Genomic DNA, 27,853 nt, shown 5'->3' with positions numbered 1-27,853 from the left:
ACTTTCCCACGCCTGTTGTTTTGGCGTCTGCCCTCTGCCCGTCGCCCCTCCCTCCCTCCCTCTCCTTCTTCTCACCCCTTTGCCCCGTCACACCTCCCCCTCTTTTTCTCCCTTCTTTTCCCTTCCAGTCTGGTTCTTCTGTTGTGCCGTTGGCTTTGGTGAGGGGGGCTGTGGGAGGGATCTCGCGATTGTTGGGACTTTTCTTCGGGGGGGAGAGTTAATCGGAAGATGGCGCCCGTTGTTACGGGGTAAGTGGTCAAGGCATAATTTTATTTAAAAAGTTTTATTTTCTTATGGTAAACCGTTGCCAGTTTGTGGTGTTTCCGAGTGATGACTCTGCGTGTCAACACTGCCGCCTTAGCCTCAGTAAACCTACCCCACACTGTGGTACTTTGAGGCTTGATGTGGGGTCTGTTGTGCTAAACTATTCTTCGTAGTGTCGCCTGGTTTCTCTGCCATTTGTTGAGCTGTCGTGCGATATTAAATCAGTTTCAAACTATTTTAGAAACTTTTTGTCATTCAACAGTTTTGCATTCGAGCTTAACTACTTCTTTTGTGTCTATTTAATTTCTGTTTCAGTAAGTTGAGTGCAGAAACAATGTAATATCATTACAAACTCCCCAGACTGCAACATTGTTACTTTAACGTCATAGCAACTGCTTTAAGTAGTTATAGCTGAATATACCTTGATTAGCATACATTTATTGGTTTAATTTAATTTTCCTCACAAAACTGTGTAGCTCGAAATATAAAATGGTCAGTTCACAATGTTTTTCCACCATTGAAACTTTTAAAACAAATCATATACATTGTCACATTATTGTATACTGTACAGTACCGCCATTCAAAATCTAAATTATAAGGGCAAACTGTTTCCATATGTGTGTTTTCTATCTGAGTTCTCAATACAGAATGAAAGCCTAAGCACACCTGCATTCACAGATGTCACTGACATTGTGCGCCTGTCTCTTTTCACCCACTTTCAGTCAAGCTTTTTTTTTTTTTAATCTATGCTACAGTAGCCAAGCACTGACACCACAAGTAAACACTATGCACTCTGATGTTTTTGTTTTGCAGGAAGTTTGGTGAGCGCCCTCAGCCTCAGCGCTTGACAAGGTAGAGGGAAACATAAAGCACCCCTTCACATTGCACAGAGCTCAACACTTTTAAATCAGTGCAGAAAGCTAATGGAAAATGACTTGATTAAAGAAGATGCAAGAATAATTTGTACTGTGCTGTCAAAGTGTTAAACTTTGTTCTCCCCCCTCCATTTCAGGGAGGCTATGAGGAATTACTTGAAGGAGAAAGATGATCAAACAGTGCTCATACTGCATGCAAAAGTTGCACAAAAGTCATACGGCAATGAAAAAAGGTTTGTAGTTGATTTTGAGTTTGTGTGTGTGTGTTTCATAGAGAAATTTTTACTGATGCATTGGACGTTGTTGTCAAATAGGTTTTTCTGCCCTCCACCATGTGTGTATCTGATGGGCAGTGGCTGGAAGAAGAAGTTGGAGAATATGGAGAAGGACGGTTGCACCGAGCAAGAGGCCCAGCCATGTGCATTCATTGGCATAGGCAACAGTGAGCAGGAGATGCAGCAACTCAATCTGGAGGGGAAGGTGTGTAGTCATTTATAATAACGCCTTACTGCAGAATTATATATATCTTTCTGATGATTGTAGCAGTGCACACTGTAGATAAAACTCTTCTCACTTCAGTCATTTTAGCAAGAACTTGTTAGTACATTATTCTGCTTTACCACTGATGAACCATGCAAAGTAACCACAGCATGAAAGGTACAGCTGCTGTGCAGTTTGCAGTTTGACCATATCCTCTGTTTTTCTCTGCAGCCCTGTTAACTATGTTCATACTATAGCAGATATTGTTTTCTTACTGCACCAATGTCATTCATGAACTTGTTCTGAGAATAAGTTGAGAGGGAAGTGAAAATGGGACAAACACAAATACACACTCTCATACAAAATCCCCTAACCTGTTTGTTTTCCCTACGTCAGCACTTCTGCACAGCGAAAACACTGTATATCAGTGACTCAGATAAAAGGAAACACTTCATGCTCTCTGTGAAAATGTTATACGGAAACAGCGCCAACATAGGAGTCTTCCTCAGCAAGAGGATCAAGGTGATCTCCAAGCCCTCCAAGAAGAAACAGTCCTTGAAAAATGCAGATTGTGAGTTGCAGACTGTGTCAGTACAAATACACACATATTTTATCTCATGTAAGGCCAGCACATATAGACATTTAATTTTAATTTGAAAAATATTTTAATTTCTGTTGGCCTGTAGAAACACTGTATTATCTATCTCCCTTTGTCCTCACTCACTCTTTCTCTCTTTTTGTCATTCCAGTGTGTATAGCTTCAGGGACTAAGGTAGCTTTGTTTAACCGCCTGCGTTCCCAGACGGTTAGTACCAGGTATCTTCATGTGGAGGGAGGAAACTTTCATGCCAGCTCCCAACAGTGGGGTGCCTTCTACATCCACCTCTGTGAGTCACCATTTTCTTTATTAACGTTCTTTTTTTTCTTTCTTTTCCCATTTTATTTTATCCTCTGTGCCCATTACTGTGATTCCTGTTTTTATTGATGAACAACAGGTTACCTGCTATGAGTACACACAATTTACAGTATTATTATCTTATCTCATATGTCCCTTGATTATTTAGGGACACTTAAGTGATTATTGTGTTATGTGATTTTTGTTTAGTGGATGACGAAGAGTCTGAAGGGGAGGAGTTTGCTGTGAGGGATGGCTACATCCATTATGGTCAGACTGTCAAATTGGTCTGCTCTGTTACTGGCATGGCCCTGCCCAGACTGGTATGCATGTGTTTATTGTCAAATAGTATGTGAGAAAGTGCTTTCATACCAGTGGTGCATCTAAATACATATACATATCTTTGTTTGTGTGTATCTATGGTGTGTGTGTGTGTGTGTGTGTGTGTGCGTGCGGGCGTGCGTGCGTGCGTGCGTGCGTGCGTGCGTGCGTGCGTGCGTGCGTGCGTGCGTGCGTGCGTGCGTGCGTGCGTGCGTGCGTGCGTGCGTGCGTGCGTGCGTGCGTGCGTGCGTGTGTGTGTGTGCGCGTGTGCGTGCCTCAATGCCTCAGGTCATTCGCAAAGTGGACAAGCAGACGGCATTAATGGATGCAGATGACCCAGTTTCGCAGCTCCACAAGTGCGCCTTCTACCTGAAAGATACAGACAGGATGTATCTCTGTCTCTCACAGGAGAGGATCATCCAGTTCCAGGTGGGCAATTGTATCGTTGGAGTGATTTTAATTCTGTTTGGCACCATTGTTGCCAAAATTCATTAAAAATTTACCCATAATTCAAACATGAAGTAGTTTAAGATGTAGATTGTATTATTAAGCTACTGATTGTATTTTCATTTTTGATAAAAAGAAACAAAGAGAATGTAATCAAGCTAGGATAATACTGCTGTTTCTTCCCATAGCCAGCAGAATATTAACCTGTCTGCTTAGAACACTGCTCACAGGACCTGTTGTTTGAATAGACATTTTTTTATTGAGCACTTCAGGGCAAGAGAAGAGAGTCTTTGGCAAGTTCCTACCTAACACTCTGGTAGCTTGCACATATGTGTTTTTCCCTTCAGTTTACATAAAGCAGGAAGTGAAAATTTATTTTATTTTTTTTATTTTTTTTTATTTTCCAGGCCTCACCGTGCTCCAAAGAGACTAACAAAGAGATTATTAACGATGGGGCTTCCTGGACTATTATTAGCACTGACAAGGCAGAGTACACCTTTTATGAGGGCATGGGCCCTGTCCCCACACCAGTCACACCTGTTCCTGTGGTGGAAAGTCTGCAGGTACTTGCACAGTCTATTCTGTTGAAAATATGCTTGTCATGCTTTTTTATCAGTAAATGTAAGTGTCATTCTGGTTACAAACTACTTCCCTTTTAAGTGTTTACTCAGCTTCTAGGGACATTTTTTAAGGATATAAAACTTTTTTTTTTTTTTTTTTTGTGTGAAGTTAAATGGCGGAGGAGATGTGGCGATGTTAGAGCTGACCGGACAGAACTTCACCCCTAACCTAAGAGTGTGGTTCGGAGATGTGGAGGCTGACACTATGTACAGGTGAGTGTTTATATTTGTGAGTGCATATTAGTGTGTAATGACTTCAGTACTCAAACCTTGTTTCATTTGTCCGCCCAATAAGATGTGGAGAGAGCATCCTGTGTGTGGTGCCGGACATTTCTGCCTTCAGGGAGGGCTGGCGCTGGGTGAGACAGCCGGTGCAGGTCCCTGTCACGCTGGTCCGCAATGATGGAATTATCTATGCCACCGCCCTCACCTTCACGTATACCCCTGAGCCAGGGCCACGACCTCACTGCAGTGCTGCTGGGGCCATTCTGCGGTCACATAGCACCTCTTCGTCATCACCGGCGTCTTCATCTTCGCCATCATCCTCGCTGGGTGGGCTCGGGGACGGCCAGGGGGCTTACAACAGTAGTGACTCAGGAATGTCATCAGGAGCATCGACCATGTCGGTGCTGTCATAGTTATACATATTTCTAATGTGTATGTGTGTTGTTTTGTATGTGTGCTATGAATGAGTGAGAAAATGCATGCATGTATTTTCCAAAGAGGCTCATGGACCTGTGAAGAATTGCACAGACTTGGAAACTCTTCATGAGAGAGCAACTGCAGAATCATGAGGAATGCAAGAGAGATTTGGGGGGAAAAAAAGACAAGTTCAAAGACAAGACTTAAGATAACTAACTCCTCTCCTTAGCTCCCTCTTGTGGACTGTTGTGGACATGTCATAAGCACCACTCAGAGGACCTTGACATCCAAGATCTTTATCTAAAAGAAGATGAATCTGCCATCTGACTCTCACAGCAACCAGACTTGTAAAAGAACCATTTTGTTTTTATACACCTGCGAATTTGAGAGCTATGTTCACTACGCTTTCTTACTGCCAAGGTCATGTTTTTACTGAAAAGCTTGTTGATTTTATCTGTTGTGAGCAAGGGAAACATTTTGTAAGAGTAACATAGTTTTTGCGGACCAAGGAATATTATTATATTATTTTATTCATATTATATTTTATAAGCTTTTGCTGAGGTACATTTTGACATTTTTTTGTATGATACTGCATAGTAAGTTCACTTTTGTTACCAAATAGAGTTTGTCATGTTGGCTCCTGTCTGAGTTTTGTCTCAGTGGAGAGGTTAAAGTGGAAACGGCTTTTAGTAAATCTCCAATAGTCTGACTGCAGATTCTCTACTTTTATCCTCACCTCTTTTTTAATATCCACTGATGTGTTTTGGAATTAGAAACCCAAATGCATACTTACTAAATTGTCATTACAGAACTTTTAACAATTCTACATGCTGTAAACAATATAAAAGAAACAACAAGACTGTGTTTTAGACAGTGAAGTTATGCGCCCATCTTGCTGCAGTTATTGGCGTAGCTGTTCAGTCTCTTACTACTCTATCAAAAATGATATTTTTGATGAGCGTAGAGTGTGTGTGTGCGTGCGTGTTTTTGATAATATATTACACTATCAGTGTATTCTGGGAGACCAAGGTCTAAATTTAGTAATCAGTATGCTGTTTCTGTACCAGAGTGTTTAAACTCAAATCTGAACATAATCATTTCCTCTTGTTTTTTCACAGTAGTGATGCCTTTAAACAAAATTCTTAATTTGGAGGAACTTTGGGTCCTAATCTCCTCCATATTTTCAGACATAGTCGGGGAACAAAGAAGGAATGTCAAAACGAACTGTCTTAAGTTCAAATCGTTAGTGTGACTTTTTGCCTCTTTGATGTCTTTCACTTGGAGGGGCCTTAAAGAGTCCGTTTGAGATTGCGCTTACGTGTTGGAAGAAGAGCTTTAACACCGTCTCTGCCTTGTAGCTTGCAGGCCTACCCTTGCTGTTCACATATGATAGCCCAGTAACATCATGTTGGGATTGAGCCTTGTTGATTCAGGTTTTGTCAAACATGGCTGCAAATACAGTAGAACTAATTTTAATACAATGAGCTGTGCTTGTGCTTTGGGTCTTATGTGATGAGGTGATGGTTTTGTACAGGATTGATAGTTAACTTGCCTTAAAAACCACTACCTGCAGTACCTGTCTTGCTCAAAAGTACTTACAGAGAACCCTCATTTGCATCATTCTTTTTGCATCATGCTGTATATCGTGTTTCAAGATTGACATTTAAGTAATATGTGGTAAGTAAATGCGGCAGGTTGACCTGCTTATTAACAATTGGAAGTTTTAATGATGGTGATGTGAATCACTTAAGTTGTTGAATATGTGTTTTCAGCTTACCTGAAAGTAGATGTTGTTGTGTAGAAAAGTATTTACATCACAACAGTCCAGCAGCATTGAGCACCAGTCTGATCAGCCTTTGCGTCCACTCTCCTATCATTTTCTTTCCATGCTCTCAGTAGACAGTTGTTGGATTGATGCAGCATACTGCAGGTGCTTCTCTCTCTTGACTGATAGAAAACGTTTTATGTAAGTTCTGTAACAGCAAGTTTGTGGATTTGTCAGTATTACATCAACACTGTAGTGTGATCCCTGCCTGGCTCTGCAGAAGTCTGTGGAGGTCTGTGATATTCTTTATGATTTGCACATATTATTGACAAATTATTGAATTTTTGGTCACTGTGATGTGGACCTTCAATCTTACCTTGTTGGTTTCTTCTTCGTATCTGTATTCTCATCCATGCCTTGCTTTGATGTCTTGTACTACTTAATGTCAACAAGGCCATGTGTGAGGCAGTGTAGTGCTGTCATAAGGTCAGCTATGAGCTAGCATGCTAACAAAACCTCATCATGTAATTAGACTGGTGGCTTTATGAGCATTTTTCTTTCTTGTGTTTGGAGAGTTAAATGTCTTTGCTCTCATATCCTGCCTTTTGTTTTCCACTGCTCTATCCCTATATGAAACCTACATCTTTCAGTCTTGTTTAAAACTCTGTCATACAGCACGTAAATCAATCTGCCAGCAAAAGGTCAAGAATAAAAATGAGCTGAAGCTCAAGGTCACTTGTGTATGTGTTTAGGTGTCTCTTTGTTTCATACACATCATCATTGAGCAGACCAGGAGCTCTAAGACTAAGGATAGATATAATCAAAATGCACATATACTGTATACTCACACAGGTCCTTCTGAGGCCTTATTGGACACTTACCACTTGGGCATGCTCCACAGGGTAGAGGTCAAATCTGCCTCACTATTTTTAAACTGGGAGCCAGATTGCTGGAATGAAATCTGACACTTTGTTACTTTTAGTGTATGTGTGTGAGAGAGAGAGAGAGAGAGAGAGAGAGTTGTGTGGTCTGTTTGTGTCCCTCACACTTTATACTAATAATTTATACTAAAATACTTTGAGACAGACTGACCAGTGCTTTCTGTACAAGTGTGTCAAAGACTTTGCAATCACAAGCCACATATGGACATCATCAGAAACCCAAACAGGTGTACAAACATTTGCTAAATCCATGGCATAGCTTGAAGATCTGGCCAGGCCATGACGTGACATATGACGTGCTATTCCTGGCACAGTCATGATCTCAAGCAACATTTCCCATAGTGAAGTCTAGGGGGCTTTAATTGATCCCTAAACCAGAACCAGTAAGGCCAGAAAATGCGGAGGATAGTAAACGATCTAGTTAGCTCATGGGGTGGTGTTACCCCTCACTGTTGAGCATTATAAGCAGTTGTTCAGCTCTGTAACAAATGGAGGTCGAAAAAAAAGGAGGTCACTGGATCAACACTGTAGCAAAGTGTGTGGAGTGGAGAGTGGGGTTGGGTTAGGAAACATAATAAAGTGTTGGGGGGCCCTGTTGAGAGAGAGAGAGAGAGAGAGAGAGAGAGAGAGAGAGAGTCACAGCTTGACGTCTGTTGGGGAAAAGGCTGACAGAAGAGAGAACACAGAACTGGACAAGTAAGATAATCTGGTTTATAAAGAGAACACCAGCCGACACAAAGCAGACAACTGGACACGAGGGACAGAGAAGGTGAATGCGCCCTGAGCAGGATTATAAACCGATGTTTCCTCCATCTTCTGACCTAACCTGATCTGGTTTCCTGCGCCCTTCAAGTCCTTAGATCTGCTGTGCGTGTGTTTTTTCAAATAAGGATGGATCACTCTCAGGACCATTTCTTCTGATGTTTTTATTTGACATAATATGGATTTATCATAGCGGAATCTGTCGGTTTTTTTCGGATTATCCATTTTTGGAGAACTTTTACGCACAGCCTTAGTGTTTGGATGACTCTGCAAATCATTACTGCAGAGTTTCTTTAAAGTGTTTTGAAACTTTTTCGTGCGCTATTATACATTTCAGGTTGCACACTAATCCATCTTGCCTGATTTCTCAAGTGAATCATCAGTATCACATCTCGCTTCCTGGCTGTACCCGTAATAGCAACACAGATCGCTTAACGCTTTGCGCAGACTGACAGGGGTGCCCCCTAAACTGTTGGTGCCGTATATAGTCTTTCTTCATTTGTTTTGAGGAGTTTCTCGACTCTGGACGGAAATATTGTCTGCCATTTGAAATGCTGCCTCTGTCCCCTCTGTTGCTGCTCGTTTTCCCCGCTGTGGTCTTTGTGGCCGCGCAAGGCGCTGGGGACCTCCAGGGTTTCACCCTGCCCGGTGGGAGCGCAGGCTTTGACCCAACAGGTAGGCCTATGTGCTGAATGATGCATCCACAGACTCAATCAAATGGGAACGCTGGACATTGGCTGGCAGCACATCAGTCTAATTTGCACATGTCACATCTAAGAACGACAGTCAGTCATGCTGTTTCTGTAAATTATAATAGGGCTTATAAAAACATTTTTTTTTAAATTGTTGTTTCGACTGGTACACAATCTTAAAATAGATCTTTGTAAGTTTTTTTCTATTTTATTCTCATTTTTTACTTGACTTGACTAGAAACAGTTTTACTTAGCTTATTTTTCAGCCAATTCAGACCATTTTGATGATACTGAACGATGGAGTGAGCTTACTCATGTTAAAACACTATTATTCGACAGGCAACTAATCCTAAAAGAACAGCTCAAATTATCAGGACACTTTCTGTTTTGTTTTGGAGTCTTTGTGAATCTTGCATATGATGCTTGGGAAACAAAACCCGCAGTCTTTCTTTACATGAACTAAAACATTTTATGATGCTATTAAATCTTGCATGACCTTGTCAAGGGATTTTTTAAATAGTCTGTCTTCGTAGTTAATCCAGCTATTCCAATCCTCTGCCCAGCACAACAGCTTCAGCTCACCTGTGGAAAAGGTTAAACTCAGGTCGTATGGGGAGTTCCCCCAGACACACACACACACACACACACACACACACACACACACTCTGGACCTTTGCATACACCACAGATATTTGATAGCCCATCCAGCTGAGATGTCTCTACTCTATTAAGAAATACAAGTTTCATCATCAACCAGGGGATCAGTGTCGTTGCTCTGTACATTGGTGGTACAGTCTACATCTCCTGGCTGTGGGAATGTTTTTCAGAATACTGACATTGTCAAGTGCAGATTGTCAAGAATTCTAACTATTTATTGCCATATCAAATAATTATTGAAAGAAAACTCATGGCAAATGTAACCAAAGCAGACAGCGAACAAAGAAACAATCATTATAGGTCATTCCATCCCCTTATTTTCAGTGTCTTCTTTCTGCATCTATAGAAACCTCATGGGCACGCCTGATGCTTACCTAGTAGATCCATGTTGCAGGATCATCTAGCACTAACATACTCCTATGGTCCAGTGCTGACTTTTATTGGACTAGTTGCAAGAGGATTTGCTCCACATAAAAAAAAAATACTACTACTTCTGAGATTGATACCAATATTTTTTTGCACAAATCACATTTTCCTAGTTTCCCATAGTTTTATTCTTCCTTACATTGTAGGCAGGGAGCGGCTAGTCTAACTGAAGCTGGCTATGATAGTGGGTTTAACTGGCAGGCGTTTGACCCCCTGTCCCTTGAGCTCCTTGGAGCACCAAATCTCTAGAGTCACAGAGACAAAAATGGGCTCTGACTCACTAGACTGACAGATGACAGAAAGCTGTGCGTCACCTGTGTTGCTGTACTGTACTTATGGCTGGAACACATTGTACGATTTAAAGCCTAATTACAACAGTTGATTTGGCCTTGATGACTGATTTTCCAGAGACTCATCGTCGTGTGACCGAGTACATTCAGTACACATTGTCTGCAAAAGTCTGCCAGTGTGTTCTTGGTTTTGGCGCACAGGATCTATGGATTGATTTATATGACTTGACTGACTAAACCTACCACCTATTATTACTTCTACAAATACATAACTACACAAGAGTAACTATGGTACATAAGAGCTCTGGTTGTAGAGTGGGCAATGACGTGATCTTGAAAAACAAAGAAGGTTACAACTCTGACACTTCATGGTAATGGTGGTAAACATGCTTTGAATGACTGATGAAAACACAGGTCTAATGTAATGTATTGCATTATTTCTATGTCAGCAACAAATGGATCGAGGTTCTCTCTTGTCCTTGGAAACAGCAGTTGCCAAAACAATGTCACTTCATGGCCCATTTAGAAGCTAATAAATGGATCTTGAGGTGAGATTTTTTTGTCAGTGTATCGTACTGATTGTGCAGTTGGTTTATTATGCATATTTGTCTAGTTTATGTGGATCGAAATGATTGCACTTTGCAGATATTTAGGGGGGATTTAAGTGTTAATAGACAGAAAGCCCCATAAGGTACCTTTTGATAAACATGCAATAAATTATTTTGGGTCCAGGCTGTATTTTAAGAGAAACCATGGGCATTGATTCATATTTATTTTTCGTGGAAATGTTGAAATTTTGGATAGACAAACAGAAAAGACTTATCTGATGAGACTTATCTGATGCCCAGTATAAGTAATAAGAATATGTGCACTATTCTGCATTCCCTGTATGGGCCAAAAGAATCACATTCACTCAATGCTGAGCAGATGTGATTAGCTTTCCTTGTATCTGCTCTAAAAGGAGCAGTGAACACACAGAAAAGATAGTGCTCAATCTGTAGATCAGTGTAACTGATCAGCTGAGCTGGATTGATGAATAACTGAAAGGTACTCCTTGGATATGTTGAGTGAAGTAATGATTCATAAAATGTCGTTGCCTTCCTGACACACATAGACCCCTGCATGGTGGTGTCTCCGCCATGTATGAGCGAGGCAGATCGCTACAGCCTGGAGGCCCTGCGGAGCATCCATCAGATGATGGACGATGACCAGGATGGAGGGATTGAGGTGGAGGAGAGTCTAGAGGTACAACTTGCTCTTCATCAAATATTTAACCTATCTACTAATCTGTTGTAAATCCTAGCGCTTGTATGTTCCTGCATGCAGGAAGCAGAAAGGGTAAAGCAGTGCAGCAACAGGTGTCCTGGCTGGTGGTAGAGTCAAATGCTACTTCAAGGATAGCAAGGGTATAACTTTTGCTTTTGGCTCGGTGACAAAATTGGTTTGGACTAAAAGAATACTGGAACATTGGTGACCTTCATAGATATAATTAAGAGTATAACTCCTCTTAATGTTTCCTTACTCCACCTTCTTATATTCTTCACAAACATCTTGAAACAAAAGAGTGAAGAAATATTTATCAAAGTTAATATATTTGAATTTGATAATTGCATGAATTTCTATTGTCAAATAATAAATAAATAAATAAAGATAGTATATCAATCAATTCATAAATACCACAAATGTATGTGTTTTTTTTGTCAGACCTATAATATTTAACAGTTTCCAAGCATATTTTTATGTGGGATAAAAAAACCAAAAAAAACATGTAATTGAGAAGTCAAAAATCAAAGAAGTACTGGCATTATCAAAACTTTTCTATTCAATCATGTGAACAAGTAATCAATTTGATCTCTGTGTATGGCTCTGTACGTGTGTAAAGGCATATTAAATGCATATAAAACATGTTTGCGCACATGTGCAAATGTGCCTTAGTGATTTGTGTATTCTTTTTGTGTTCAGTTTAATATTTCAGAGTAAATAGAATCCAGGGTAGAAAAGCATTTTGCCCAGAGAGTCTGTGAGTCTCTAGTTGTATGTGACATTGATAGTAAACCCAGAATTCCGGAATGCCTTCGCCTTCCAGAATGCAGTGCAGGGATACAGTATCCAGGGGCTCGGGTTGCGGTTGCCATAGAAATGTCAGGGGAGGGGCCTGGACTCATCAGAACATAGCCCCAAGATTCCTCTAGCCATCATATGAAGCCTCCGTTTGCAGCCAAGAACACATTCCAAGACAGCACTAACACACACAACCATGTACACATAATCTCTGAAGTTTGCAATACACACTCATGCTTCTGCATCCACTCTAAATAAATACAGTCCCAAAACACACACTCATTATTCCTAGATTGAAATCCAAGGACATAACATACTGCGACACCCACCCAATTTATTTTGGACAGGGAGTCTGAGAGTTTGTGCTCAGCTAATGTTATGTGCTGGTGACCTCTAACCTGGCTTTTGAAATTTGTGTCTGAAAAAAATTCTTTATTCCTGTATCCCTCCATTTATGCAGTTCATCATTGAAGACATGAAGCAGCAGCAGACCAACAAGCACAGCAACCTGCACAGAGAAGACCAACATATCACAGTTGAGGAGCTCTGGAGGGGCTGGAAGTCATCTGAAGGTGTGTGTAGATGCATTGTTTTATTTTTTATTTTCTTCAAACGTGTCAAGCTCTACTTTGTCTGACTTTTTCTTTCCTTGTCTCAATTTTCAGTACATAATTGGACACAAGATGAGGTGCTTCGCTGGCTGAAGGAGTTTGTTGAGTTGCCACAGTATGAGAGAAACTTTAAAGACTTTAAGGTCAATGGAAACACACTACCCAGGTGAGGATAGACACTGAGGATCCTATAGTCCAAGACCAAGACTGACTCTCTTGTGTGCTGTTGCCAAAGCAGGTCACTGTAATAACAAGTCAGTTGAGCTGAACATGTGCTGCCTGTGACATCTGTTCACAGGATTGCAGCAAATGAGCCTTCATTCCTGAGTATCCATCTGAGGGTTCAGGACCAGAGAGACAAACAGAAGCTCAACATCAAAGCTCTGGACGTAGTTCTGTTTGGGCCGCCTACACGTAAGAACCTTAAGTCCTCACACTCTCCCTACTCTAATGTCTCTTGAATGGATCTGTTCCTGTTTGCCTATTTAATTTACACACACATGTACAGTCCAGCTTTCCCACTTTCCCTCGACTTTTGCAATATTTGATGGACAACAACTGGCATCCAGTGAAAAACCCTTAAAAAAACCCATAAAAAACCCTTTAAAAAAAAATCTACATTTTCGACAAATAGAACAGAGTCATTGTTAACATTATCAGTAACATTTCTACTGTACACATACACACTCCCGAGGAAGAGTCCATTTTGGCATGTGGGTGGATGTACAGAAAGCTAGTCAGTGAAAATATGGAAGGTGTGTTTTTGGCTTACTCCATGTTACTAACTTTGTGTCCTTAAGATCCCCCTTTTTATTCGCCATTATCCCATCAATTATGATTCATTTATGATACATCAACCATTAATAATCATCCTTCCATTCCACCACAGGTCCTCCTCATAATTACATGAAGGATCTGCTGCTAATTGTGTCAGTGGTGATGGGAGTTGGAGGCTGCTGGTTTGCACAGGCTCAAAACAAAGCCAGTAAAGTCCACATAGCCAAGATGATGAAAGATTTGGAAAGTCTCCAGAGGGCAGAACAGAGTCTCATAGATCTACAAGAACAGTGAGTATTCAGTAATTTTCCATTGTCTGTCACTTGCTGTACATCACCTATATGACTTTGTCTCAATTGCACTAATAACATTTTCACATTCTCAGACTGGAGCGAGCCCAAGAAGAGAAGCGTAATGTTGCAGAGGAGAAACAGAACCTGGAGGAGAAGATGCGGGATGAGATCATGGGAGCACAGGAGGAGGCTCACCGTCTGCACGAGCTGAGGCAGGGAGCTGTCACTGAGCTCAGCCGCCTCCGATATGCAGAGGAAGAGCTGGAACAGGTAGGCACTACGTACCATGCAAATAACCAGAGTAAACAACTTCTTGTTTGCTGTGGTGACTCACCGTCTTTGCTGTACTGTAAATAGGTGAAAGCCAGTTTTCACCAATTCTTGAAATCACTTATGTAGCATCCAACATTTGACTGATGGCATCCATTTAGGTCCGTGGGGCATTGAAGCAGGCAGAGAAGGACATGCAGGCAAGCTGGACTGCCTCAGATGCTCTCCAGCTGTGGCTGCAGCTGACACATGAGGTAGAGGTCCAATACTACAACGTCAAGAAGCACAGTGCAGAACTACAGCTTGCCACTGCCAAGGACGAGGTAATGCAGGAGGAGGAAAGAGACAAAAGAAGAATCTTAATACATGGAAATTATTGAGCAACTTTTCATCTTCACCTTTTTGTGCATCTCACAGTTTTTCATGAGTGTGTCAGTGGTGATAATGGAGAGACATTTGGAGTGATTTGCACTGGATCATAGACCTGATCTCTACTGAATGACCCACTTCCTGTTGACTGACCCACAAACTATACTTCCTTGCAGGCAGAGAGGATTAAGAAGAAGAGGAGTTCTGTGCTGGGGACTCTCCATGTTGCCCACAGCTCCTCTCTAGACCAGGTTGACCAAAAGATCCTGGAAGCAAAGTGAGTCACAAAATTACCTGTGCAGGTTTGTGCAAATGTGTCTGTTCCAGTAAATATGTAATACGTAATGTATGTGACAAACATCTTTGTACCGCCTAAAGGAATGCCTTGTGTGAAGTAACAGCCTGCCTACGGGAGCGTCTCCATCGCTGGCAGCAGATTGAGCGCATCTGCAGCTTCCCCATCATCAGGAATCCTGGCCTAGCAAAACTCACTGCGCAGCTTTACACAGAATCAATTGCCTTGGGGTTGCCCCGAGGGCCCCAGCCATCGTGTTCATGCCATAGCTCTTTACATGGATCTATAGAGGATCTTTTAGAAGAGTCTGCGTCTCCAATCTTACCACAGATGCAAGGTAAATAACATGAATCGTGGGTTTTTGTCTATTTGGTGTCCACAGTGATCAGTCAGGTGCCTGTTAGGGCCATGGCATGTGATTCACGTGCATGTTTTGTGGCTGAAAATCTGTTGTGTCTGTGTTTGGCTCACCAGCTACAGTAGTTTACCAACTAGCACTGCAAATAGTCCCTACATCACCAAGCTTCTAGAAACAAATAACACTACTCTGGTGTTACCAGACATTTTAGGTTGAAAACTAGGGGTACATATTCATTGCTACCACTACACCACTGCCTGTTATGTTTGGATTCATCATTTTCGCTGATTGGTTCATCTTTGGCTTTCCTCCAGTTCCAGTTCCACCACCGAAGCGCTCTCCTCGAACGCGAGGATCCACCATATGTCGGCCTCGTCGCCCTGGTGTCATTGCTCAGCCACCAGCTGCCATGATCTCGCAAGACCCTGACCTTCTCATCCCCATCCGAGCCCCTTACCCTTGCTTTGATGAGGAAGAGGAGCTCTTCCTGAAAACTCTAAAGAAACAGTATGTCTGCTTGCCCACAACTTTTAATGGCCACCTTATTTTTACACAGTTTCAGCAACACCTGCATTGAGCCAATATGTTTGGACATTCCATTAATTCCTTCCTTCTTTCCATCCTTGTTTCTTCCTCCCCTTATTCTTCCTTTCCTTTCTCTCACTAATAGAGACTCGCAAGAGGATTATATGACTTCACCTCCTCTCAGCAAAATGTTGCGTAGTCCTAGTGCTGATGCTTCCTCTGAGAAGCTCTATCATGATGACACTGAGCTGCTTGCAGAGAGCTCCATTACAAAGCCTTTGAGTAAAGAAATCGAAGCTGTTGTTGAATCTCCAGTTCGTAAAATTTCTATAGAAGAGCTTGAAGCTTCTGCAGATGTTGCATGCAGGAAGATAGCAAAAGACAAAGTGCTGGATACTTCTTTGGAATCCCCTTCATTGAAGAAGTCCAAAGAAGAGTCTTTGATAGAGGCTACATCAAGGAAGATATCACGAGACAGGATGGAAGTTCCCACGGATGTTACAATTAGAAAGGGGCTTTCAAGTGAGTTGGATGCAGAATTTCCATCCAGGAAAGTAGAGAGAGATATGATAGGGGATTTGATAGACACTACTTCACGGAATATATACAGAGAAAGAAGTGATTTACCCCTGGATGCGAGAAAGATTCTTTGGAATGAATTAGAAGCATCAGCAGATCAACAGGCACCAAGGAAGATATCAAGAGGTATGATGGGGGCTTCAGTGGACAGCGCCTCAAGAAAGATAGTACAAGATGATGCTGAGCATCTGTTTGACTCAGTATTCAGAAGAGTTACAAGAGATTCATTAGGGATGTCCCTAGACACAGGTTCTAGAAAGCTTCCATGGAATAAAGAAGAATGCCAGCTTGATTCCTCTGTGAGGGCATTAGCAATGGACAAAATGGTTGAGACCACAAGAAAACCACCAAGAAGGATATCTAGAGAGGAGTTGGAGTATAGTACAGATACTGCTTCCCTAAAGATACTACCCAGAGAGAAATTTGATGCACCTACAGACACCTTGTCATCTACAGAGAAGCAAGAGTTTTGTTTAGAACCATCACCAAATAGGAAGATACTGAGAGATGAACATGAGATGTCTGCTGGTTCTCTAAGAAGGAGAATACCAAGAATGCCAAGTGTTGATGTTTCAATGGAAATACATAAACAATCAACACTGAGGGAGGAGATGGGAGCATCTGAATCAAGTTCATCTCCAGGTCGAATTGGTCAGCCAGACCTTATGGTAACCTCCCAGGCACCATGGAAGTCATCCTCAGACCTTTTCACTGTTGGCCCATTGAGCCAGCTTGTATATGATGGAATCCTTGAGAAGTCCTGCAACTCCACACCAACAACCCCGACCAGCCTCTCTGCCTCAGTACCTAATCTGCGTCAGAACAGGCTGCAAGCAGAGATGGAGAAACCTCTTCCACCACCAAGGGTTACCCCCACATCTCCTGTATCGCCCATCGAGACTGGAGATGAGAGGACCAAGGATAAAGAAAAGAGCAAGAAATCCCTGAAGCTCAAAAATCTTTTTAAAAAGAAAAATGAGTCAGCTGCAGCAAAGCATCAAAGTGGTCTACAGAAACTCTGACAATCAGCCAAGAATATTTTCTTTTGTTAACATTTTATTGAACCAAAAAAGTTTCAGAACCTCATTGAGATATTGATGTTTCCATACTCTGAGTTTGGTCTTAAAAGCACTGACAGAATCATGATACATGCATGATGTCTAATGTTGCCTGTAAAAAAATGTCCAGAAGATATAATACATTTGGGCACATACGTCAGTTGCATATGTAAGGAGATCAATATGAGGCTCAGTAAAGAGTTTTTACATAACTTATTTTATATTTGAAGATGATTTCTTTTGCTAAGTCTTATGTAGACATATGGTTAATACCATATATTATTTTAGATGCAGATTTTTGATGCTTTGCCTATGGTTGAAGGATTAAATGATGTTTAAACAGATGCTGCTCTTCTGTGCAACAGAGTCAATGCTTGAATTCAATTTAAACCTCTATTGAAGATGCAGCAGAAAATGAAAACATTCTGTTCTGAGAGAAATGTGGTTATATTTAGTGTTGTCTTAATAAAAGATCTTTCCCCTGATCTTGATTTGAATCCTATCTATGATATAGAATATGAAAGAGAGTCTGGTCTGACATTTTTGTTAGTTTTTCAATATACCTGCATTATACATGGAAAAAATTAGTAAGGCAATTGGAAAGCCTTGAAAACCTATTTTATAAATTAGTGTTTTACTAGGAATGATGGGCTTCTACATGAAGACCATATTTAGACCAGTTTCGATTATACTACATGAGAGATTTCTGTATTTGTGTTTTTTTCTGTGTGTGGGAAGTTGGAAAAAGGTGATGTCACATATTTCCATCAATCAGGTTTTAGCATCATTTGAATCAAAATCTGATGAGTTGTAGAGTTGTTAAACCATTAAATTATCAAACAACAACCATACAGCACTGCTGAAGCAGATTAGCCAAGTGTTTTTTGAGGTTTAAACCCTTACTATTTTTCTTAACTTTACATTTTATTGTTGTTTGATTTGTGTAGGATTTAAAACCAAGTTTTCAGGGGCCTTAAATATGTTTGACAGCTGGGTTGGTCTGCGCTAAGAAAACTTAGCCTTGATAACAAAAAATGCTTCTCTTTAATGGTTTCATATCATATTTTGTACAGATTGTTGATAATCCTTATTGAAAGAGGTGTCGGACAGGGTTTTAGACAGCCTCTTTTTATCTCAAGCATCATCAAATACTCAAATGGCATTTTACAACCAACATCAGCACTTTTAAGGTGTGATTCACTTGCAAAATGTTGCTGAAATAGACACAAAATAACATTTTTATTACATTGTCAAAGGCTGTCATATCTGAAACTGCTGGCTGCCTTGTATTTGTTTATTTATTTATTTTGTGCACAATTCACTTCCGGGTATCTCAATCACAGAGTGGTGGTTGTGTTTTTATGAAGGGCAGTGGGGCATGTTTGACAGTTGGTGTACCAGTAACAAACAAATAATCCACAAGTTTGGAAATGGATCAGGCTTAGCATAGCCAATATTGGCCCATTTAAAGAAGAATCAGTCGTGATTCTGTTCCGTGGATCAGTTTAGGGCAATCCAAGTTTTATTGAAAATAATAATCCTATATTTGAAAAATGCTCAAGAACAGTTTCCTTGCTAAAATGACAAACTATATTTTCTCTTTTTTGAGTGCATTTAAAAGCATATTTTGAATGCTTGAATTTTTCATGTTTAGAGATTATTTATGTTTCTACTATTGTTTACAGGCATAAAGTCAGTACCTTGACTATTTTTTTAATTCAAATAATTAAAAAATATAGCTTTTAATTGATTTTAAAAATGCTCATTGGAATATGTTTTTTTTTCATGTCTTCAATGTCTTTGTTTGAGTGTCAAGTGTAAGGAATATATGAATAAAATGTTTTCCCTTGTCTTAGATGAGGACAACTGCTGAATTTTAGTATGAAAATATCATTTTGTGCACTGTTGTTATCTACTGATTTATTAACAACTGGTGATAGAGGAAATAAACAATATGAACTAAAGAAATCTTGTGCATTGTTCTACAATACAAAAAAACCTTAATCATTACCTATAAATTCTTTCAGTCCTTTGTGAAAGAAATGTTAAATGTGTGCCTGCGATAGATTATGAGTTGAAGAACTGAACCTTCAGTAAAAATCAAACATGATAATGTTTTTGTTTTGTTTTTTAACAGTAAAAAGGTTATTCCAGCACAGTGACTTAGAATTTCAGAAGCACGGTATGATTCAGTCTGGACTGTTCGACAGTAAGGTCCAATGTTTTTGATGGCATTTTTGATGCATTGCATTGTCTTTCCACTAGAGGTCAGGTGAGTTTCACTTGGAGAGTCTGGTTGACTGGTCATTGATTATACACTAGCTATTTTCAGAACGGCAAAGTGTCATTCATCTTACGCCAAAAGAAACAGAGTAGTATGAGAAATACAACTACTAAAATGAGGACCAACTTCAAGGACACACCAACAGCGTGTCCTCTCACAAATGACAACAAAAATTTCAGCTTGGCCAGATGCTAGAACGTACATTTTGATGTTAATCATGTTAAGCATCTTATTCAACATTATAAAACAGTGACTATTACTTAAACAGGAGTTAAACAAAGAGATTGTGACATGAATAGTCATCATCAGCCCATGGATTATATTTCAGATAGCATTCATAGAAATTCATTAATTTACATTGTGCATTATAAATGAATTAGAGGACAGTAGCTTGGCTTGTTGTTGCTTGACAGTGTGTTTCATGATACGATTACTTGCAGATTGTATTGTTTCTCGCTTTAATTATGTTCAAGGTTGTGCTTTTGAATATCATTTGAAAGTCAGCAAATACTCTTATATAATACACTGATGGGTGATGATCATTTTGTAAAAACTGTGGACATGCTGGTCACATTAGGAGATATGATATTTTGTTGTATTGTTTTAAGCATTGCCTTTTTTTTCAATTGTGGCACAGATAAGCTTAAACAGGACACATAGTTCCTGTGGTTTCTTATTGTTTAATTTTAAATAATCAATTTGTGCCACATAATGGTCTAATTACATTATTTTTGTTGTGTGAAAACAGCCAAAGACCTAAAGATGGTCCTGTTAGTTTTTGGCTTTGGTTTATTACTTATCATCTCCACTAGAGGTCAGGAGTGACTCAAATGGAGCCAGTGAGGCTACTGAGTAATGTTGAGAGATCACACCATCTCCCCTATTTGTCCCAACAGACTTTTCCAATTTTAACACACTGAATGATAAGAGAATCATTCGTGCTACAGCAAAAACAAACAGGCAATACATAAACAAATAAATGTCCACATGTTTGTGATTCAGATATGAGGATTGAGAGGAACAGTTTATCCTGAATAAAACCTCACTGACACTGATATCTGAAAGAAATTTGATGTGTATTAAACCACAAGGTGGCTGCAGAGCTTCTGTAATCAGTGTTTTATTTCAATTGTTGCAATCGTAGCAACATCACGACTGACTGATCACATGGACTGCATACTGTGGTTTATTGTACACACTGTATTCACTTGTACCTTTTTGAAACTGACTTGACAGCTTGTTGTAGATGTATGCTTTGGTCATATCCTGTCGGAGGAGAATGTTTTGCTGCAGACCGTCCGGCTAATCTTCTGATTTCATTGTGCCCTGCACAGATTCAATATACCTTGTGCCGGGCTCAACACAGCAACCCCATACCATAACTGAGCCTCCTCCATGTTTACCACTGGGATGGTGTTCTTTTCTTTGATAGCTTCCTTTTTACTTCTGTGAAGGTAGAGGTTTTGTAACTTACGAAAAAACCTACAATCTGTTTCATCTGTCCACAGGACATTCTCCCAGAAGCATTCTGGCTTGTCAAAATTTTTGCAAACTCCAGTCAGGCCTTTGTATGTTTCTCTTTTAAAAGTGGGGTCTTCCAGGATCTTGGTGCTCACATCTATTCAGAGAGCATTGTATGGTGCAGTTGGACACTATTGTACCTCTATCTTGGAGGTCAGCTTGTATCTATTCTGAAGATTCAAATTCTCCTGGTGTTCAATACGGGGTCAATTTTCCTCTTATGGCAATATCTAGGGAGGTTGGTTATGGTTCCTTAGACCTTAAACATTTGTGATCATGCTCAGCAAATATTTTCTTCCTTATCTCTACAGACAACTCTCCTTTTTTTCTCTTTTCCACATTTCTTGTGGTGCACAATGAGGGCTTTTCGCATTTTAAATAGGCGGAATGACTGATTGACTGATGACTTAAGACTGAAGGCACATGTGATAATTTTGAAATACAGATGACAATCCACTTGTTTATCACCACTTCTAAGGGGTCAGTCATTTTATCCAGGCCATTTTAGAAGATCTTTGTAGAATAAGGAAGAATTCATGAAGAGTTCAGCTCTTTTCATTTCTTTATTTTATTCTATGGCAAACTAATGGCGTGCACATATGCATGACAAAGGCGCTTTTAATTTCACAGACTATTGTTTCAATAAGGTGTTAGGGTACTAACACTTTTATCCACATCTGTAAATACAAAATGGTAATAAACCAAATTAAATAATAAAAGAATAAAAATAAATTCATCATTATTGTGGTTCATACCTCTAACAAACTGGCCATTTAATCCACAATAAATCGCAGAAGCAATGAGTAAGGCATTCACCTGCATCACTTATTCTTTCAAATTAATTTAATGCAAATTATTATGCCTATCCATTAGAATAGAGACTACTGAAGTAAAGGGGGGGCAATCAAAAAGATAGTACAGCCCATTATATGTTGTGTGTATATGTAAACAGCTCACAAAAGACAACTGTAATAAAAATAATTGATTTATAATAATGTAATAATAACAAGTAAAGAGTTAATTACAAATATTCCATACATATTCTACATGTAAAACAGTACAAGCTCATATTACTTAATGATAACTAATAAAAATAATAACAATATGTAAGTCAAGATTTAAGTTTAAACAGTTCTCAACGGAAAAGTACATTTAAAACTGTAATAATGTGTATGTGACTGTTGTCAACTGGTTGATCACAAACCTGATACCAAATCGGCCACACAGCTTGCGCTCACACACTTTGTGGTTTAAGATCTCTAGGGGTGTGTCACAAACCACAGGACATTGAAAAATACAAAGATACAAGAGGAAACCACAAGTTAAACTGTTGACCTGAATTTGAAACATTTCGAAATTGGACTTGTTCAATTCTATTTTCTTTCTGCCTGAATGAGGCAAATGTGCTTTTGCTGTATTTCATGTCTACTGGTGTTTTTGTCCATCCTTAACCCGGAACACAACTCGTGTTAAACACACATCTTCATCCTGTAAAACAATTCGTTATTTAGAATCATTTGCATGCTATTGTGCTGTTACACTGGACAATTAACAACCTCAGTACATTTAAAAGACTACATTTATGAAGAAATTGCTGACAAAAGTGAAAAATAAAAAATTCTGATTCTGAACATATGATGTGTATAAAAAAGTCTTCTGTTGATTACCTGATTCTGTCTTGTTTGTCCTGTGCTGTTTGGTCTTTTCTGATGAACTTCAGGTTCTTTATCTACAGAAATGAATACAACACAATTTCAGAGTAGCCCTCAAATGTACAAAAGACTATCACAAATATAGCTATCTTATGGTATTTAGTCTTTACATGAATAATTACTCTCCAAAATGTCTGAAAAAAAAGACAATATATAAAAAATACGAAATAACACAAAAACATGACGTAGTAACTCTGAGATAACAAAAAGTACCTGTTTTCTGACAGAAGTGATAAACCAAAATAAAGGAGAGGAAAGAGGAGAGAATAGTTAAAGCTGGCGTGAACACCACCATCATCCAGGGCACAACACTGGAGTGAGGGCATGTTTCTCTGTCTGAGTTGTCTTCTTTTCCTGCAGTCAGCAAAACATTTTTAGACATATATGCATCACCACTATGAAGTTTGACTTGTAACATGCTTGATATTTATCCTGTTCCTCACTGATGGATCTTTTCCAGCTTGGACCTGTTTTACATTTTAGTTTAATATAATAGCCTAACAGTCAGTATTGCTATATCTAAACAAGGTTCATTGGTGACTGATTTTATGCCAGCAACAGGTGATATCGGGAACACTTTTATTCCATGTGTTAAGGTGTTTTCTGGTTTCTCAAATGCAAACATTTTACAGAAGGAGGATGCATATAAATATCAATATGGAATATATTGCACAGTAAGAACAACCCACAACACTTCAAACCTAAGCAGTCCATGATTTGGAAGAAATCCCTTGTAACTTGTCTTTAACTTCAGAGAAAGTGGCTGTATTACCCTGGATTCTACCTCACAACCTTGTTCATCATAATGTAGCCCATAATATTGCTCATGGAGAATACAGTTTTGTATGTTGGATTTGACATGATCACAAACTTTAATATAATAGAAAAAGAAAATTATTTTTATTATACAATGTAGGGATCTGTCAAATGGTTCAATTCCAAACATACTGTAGATTAACATACAAAGAAAAGTCAGACCAGAATAACTACTCAATAGAATCCTTGTTTCTTTGCCACAACTGTTCAACTGTACAATAATCATTTAATCAAAAGGTTGCAATCACTGTCACCACTATCACACTCACACGTATACAAAGAAACCTTACCACATATGATCCTTGTTGCTACATTGCCATAGTTGTAAATGTATTTGGAAGTGATTAATCCTTTATCCTCCACCTTGGTCTGTTGAGTTCCACAGTAGTAGAGCCCCTCATCAGAATCAGTGATGTTCCTGATCAGCAGGTCATAGGATTCAGAAGAATGGTTCTTCAAAAATTCAAAACGAACCGAATAACCCATTGCTTTAAGAACAAGAGTGGGCTGGTTCTCATGAGAACAGTTCCTGTACCACACTATGTATACTCCAGTTGATATTTTGCAGTCACAGTACAGAGTGATGTTTCCTCCTGGTCTGACTGTCACCTCCGACACTGGTTTGGGAATCTGATCCTGACTGAAAGAAACAGCTCCTGCAATAAAAACACAGTCATAAAAGTAGCATTACAGGATTTCACAGCACAGAAAGTGCAGCTTACTAATAAACAACAATGAGTATGTAGATATAAATTATTTGTAAAATGGAACATAACTATAATTTAGTCATCAAAATTTTTTATCAAAAGAATTACCAAAGAGAACGACCAGAAAAACGCGCAGCCCGTCCATGTGTGATGATGACAGAGAGCTCAAAGAGAGCGAAACACATTTTACTCATAGATATAACCTGCTCTGACTTTTCCATTAAAGGAAATGTAAGTGGTGATTGGCTAGTTGAATGGCTCACTGACTTATGTTTTTTTTTTTTTTTCTTTTTCTTTTTTGTGGGTAATCACAGAAGCATTAACTAGAGGCAGATAACCCTCACGTAATGCAAAGCTATGAGATAAAAACATGTTTGTACAGTGCAGGGCAGACTCAGTCACTGTATAATTGTGCTGTAAATTGTCAGTCCGTTGTTAAAATTTTAAAAGATTAAACAGGACTAGTTTATAGTAGCGTTTATAGCAGCTCATCTGAAATAAACACAATTAGACACTCTAATTAAAGGCTGCTTATTTTTATTTTTATGATCTTGAGAAAAGTTTATTATTTTGTTCATGTTTAGATTAACTGGTAAGATATACTTTTTAACTGCTCTTGTGCACATCTGCTTGATAACATACCAAAGTCAGCTCTCGTTGATTGGTGATGCATTGATAGGTGATTATTACTATAACTTCTGAGAAAATAAATTGGACACAATGGTCAAATTAGGAGATTTTTTTTTTTCCAGACAGCTCCGGCCCCTGTCTCCAGCTCCTTTTCATTCCTCCCATGTTTTCTCCCCAGAGCTGCCATTCTTTATCTGTCCACCAGGTGTCCCCAGACTTTTTTCCTGTCCTCTGTTGCACCTGCTCACCTTTTTTCTATCTGCAATCACCTGTGTTTCCCCGCCCACTGACACACCTGTTCTCTGTTTCATCATCACCACAGACACTGTTTATACCTGCCATTTTCTCCAGCTCATTTTTGATTATCTCTTCCTGTTTCCTAGTGTTTTTGTGTATTGACCTTGGTTCTTGTTTTTCTGTGATTGGATTACTTTTTTTGCGGGGATTCCTGTTTCTTCTCATCCATCCATCTGCTTGTAAGCCATTTTTTCATTTATTGAAGGTTCTTAACTACATCATCCAGTCGGCGTTTCTCTCTGCCCGTGCTGTTCATTGACATTTGTGACAATGCCAATACATGTTCTTTTCTCCTGTTGTAGCACAAATCAGATTGTATGTTGCAGCTCAAACAAAGAAGGAACTGAAGGAATGAACCAAACCATGACCTGAATTTAGTTTCTTCACTCTCATCAGTGAGTTGGCTTCTGAGTAAAACTGTAGCTGTTTGGACAGAAAATCATTTCAGAAATCAAGACTATTTTACAGTTTTGTGAGTTTTGCTTGTGATTTTAGAATAATAGAAAACATTTTTTATAAAATTTTTAATAATACAAACTGAAATATATTGAAGTCACACAGGAGACAGTCATATTCAAGAGTATAGATAAAAGCATGTTTGCATAGTGTAACAGCATACTTGTTTTGCACTCTGACAGGAGACATAACAAAAATATAGTCCGCTGTATAACTGTTATTTTTTTAATGGACTATAAATGTATGTGTTTACTATAACATTCCAGCCCCCTTCCATTTTGAAAGATAAAACAGGAGGGCTACATCAGCAGTTATTGTAAACAGTGGGGCAAGTGATCACCAATCAGTGATTAATATAGCTCAGATCAATAGAAAAAGGTTCAAGTTACAACAGTAATACTTAAAAAATGATCATGTTGATTTGAGAATGTATTTTGTTTAAAGTCACAAAAATGCAGTCATTTTTCCCCCATTTTAAAAAAAATCAGATTACAGTAATTCAGTAAATCACTGGACTTGAACACAGAAAACTGATTCATTTAAATTTCTGAGGAATAACAATTTTCTTTTACTGTACATACACTATGTTTGAGTATAGTGAATGTCATATGAAAGTCAGTAATATTGCTTAGTGATGGATTGATCAGTGATGATAACTTTGGGATAATGTTAAACGAGAAATATACTTAGCTTCTGTTTGTTTAGGCAGCTATTTAATTTAAGGCCATTATTTGTGCTGTGCAAGTACAACCAAAGACCTCTCGGAGTTTTCTGGCTCTGTCATTTTGATGCATCATGGGTACTTTATTATGGATGCTCTCACTGGATTGCAGGATGGTCAAAGCTAATACTTAGACATAGTTCTTGGTCATAACATTGGATATCAAAGATTGGGGTACAGAATATCGAAGTAAGAGAACCATATAATTCAATTTTGACTGTAGGGAACAGCATGGGGTCAAAACGTTTTAGGAAAGTTTTAACTGTCAGCTATTACAGCATACCATTCACCACTGCAGCATCTCTCCACCCTCTTCTGTTTGTCTCAGCAAATCTTTTCAAGTTCAGTGTTGCTTTAAAATATCCTATGTATCTCTGAAAGAAGTTGCTGGAAAAGAATATAATTTTCTTTCAAGCCTTTTTCTTTTCTTTTCTTTTCTTTTTTTTTTTTCAAGAATCTGTTCTATGCCATCGGCTACGGGAAAAAGTAAATTTCAGTAATGTTTGTGATCAAGCTACAGGATATGGATGCAGATGAATGGCATGTCTCAAATATAATAAGTGACATTGCCATCTGTGTGTGATATCATACAAACAAAGCACACCCACACAAAACAAAGCACAGCTATGTTGAGTTGAGTCGTGTGAGGGGTGTAGAGAGCGTATGAGGATTTCCTGTGACCTTTACTGAACACATGGACTTCATGATATGGTTGAAGTTTACATTACTGTAACTCAATACCTTCATCTTCTAAACAATATGAATAGATTATAAATGATACAAAAAGTAGAAATGAAGCATTTCTGTGTGATATAAAGGACATTCATTACAGTAAGGCCAGATCTTTGTAGCAGAGGCAGCACAAGCACAACTCTTGGATGTAAAGTATAAAAATGTGAGATAAAATTTGAATTTAAAAACAGCAAAGCCCTTGATATCAGCTACATGTATTCAATGACAACCAGAATAAAAACTCAAAAAGGGCCTGCAGCAGATCAACAAGAGATACATTTCCCAAACTTCTGTAAAGCTATTAAAATTTCGCTTTTTTGCAACACAAGTTTTATGCATTGGGGTTGACTTGTGAATGGATTGTCCATGCTTGCATATCTCAGTTTGATTCAGTAGAAAGATATCCCCCTGCGTCATCCATTGTTGGCTGTGATGGAAAGGTTCTGTTAAATGCTAATGCTCAACAAAGGCAAGAATTCCTTTTCTAAACATGCTGTGGGGCTTTTACTGATGCTGTTGCCCATAAAGTGAACCATCTTACATTTGATGTCTAAACCACAGAACATGATGCTCTGAGTGTTAGAGGGTGACATCTGACAGAAAATATCAACCTCAGTTTTAACATCAACAGCCTGGCGACTAAAGCAAATTTGTAGGCAGTAATAAGTGGCTCAACGCTAATAAGTCACTTAAAAATAAAAATT

General features: G+C 39.1%; 3 protein-coding genes across 4 annotated transcripts; 2 read left to right on the top strand and 1 right to left on the bottom strand.

The window, feature by feature from the left end:
- Nucleotides 1–130: 130 nt before the first annotated feature.
- LOC111231549 (recombining binding protein suppressor of hairless-like) lies at nt 131–7,036 on the top strand. The gene is made up of 11 exons (XM_022758686.1): nt 131–248; nt 1,078–1,116; nt 1,277–1,372; nt 1,454–1,619; nt 2,016–2,190; nt 2,369–2,506; nt 2,725–2,837; nt 3,124–3,264; nt 3,690–3,845; nt 4,012–4,115; nt 4,198–7,036. The coding sequence occupies exons 1-11, from the start codon at nt 229–231 to the stop codon at nt 4,538–4,540; spliced, it is 1,491 nt and encodes a 496-aa protein (XP_022614407.1). The 5' UTR covers nt 131–228; the 3' UTR covers nt 4,541–7,036.
- A 1,527-nt stretch (nt 7,037–8,563) lies between these two features.
- LOC111231503 (stromal interaction molecule 2-like) lies at nt 8,564–17,237 on the top strand. Its single transcript, XM_022758608.1, has 12 exons — nt 8,564–8,660; nt 11,192–11,322; nt 12,599–12,710; nt 12,804–12,915; nt 13,048–13,163; nt 13,639–13,816; nt 13,912–14,089; nt 14,251–14,412; nt 14,635–14,735; nt 14,837–15,090; nt 15,426–15,618; nt 15,782–17,237. Exons 1-12 carry the CDS (start codon nt 8,564–8,566, stop codon nt 17,235–17,237), a joined length of 3,090 nt encoding a protein of 1,029 aa, XP_022614329.1.
- A 4,424-nt stretch (nt 17,238–21,661) lies between these two features.
- Nucleotides 21,662–24,478, bottom strand: LOC111231545. Of its 2 annotated transcripts, XM_022758680.1 has the most exons (5): nt 24,422–24,478; nt 23,897–24,262; nt 23,004–23,144; nt 22,746–22,807; nt 21,662–22,566 (listed from the first exon to the last, which is right to left on the bottom strand). In XM_022758680.1, the coding sequence occupies exons 1-5, from the start codon at nt 24,456–24,458 to the stop codon at nt 22,504–22,506; spliced, it is 669 nt and encodes a 222-aa protein (XP_022614401.1). In that variant the 5' UTR covers nt 24,459–24,478; the 3' UTR covers nt 21,662–22,503. The 2 variants fall into 2 exon arrangements, with proteins under 2 accessions (XP_022614401.1, XP_022614402.1); XM_022758681.1 differs by lacking the exon at nt 23,004–23,144.
- Between the last annotated feature and the right edge of the window lie 3,375 nt (nt 24,479–27,853).

Source organism: Seriola dumerili, unplaced genomic scaffold, assembly GCF_002260705.1.
Source record: "Seriola dumerili isolate Sdu_G_001 unplaced genomic scaffold, Sdu_1.0 BDQW01000302.1, whole genome shotgun sequence".
NCBI classification, from domain to species: domain Eukaryota; kingdom Metazoa; phylum Chordata; class Actinopteri; order Carangiformes; family Carangidae; genus Seriola; species Seriola dumerili.
Note: the sequence above shows the minus strand (reverse complement) of the source record. Positions and strands in the feature narration are given on the sequence as shown.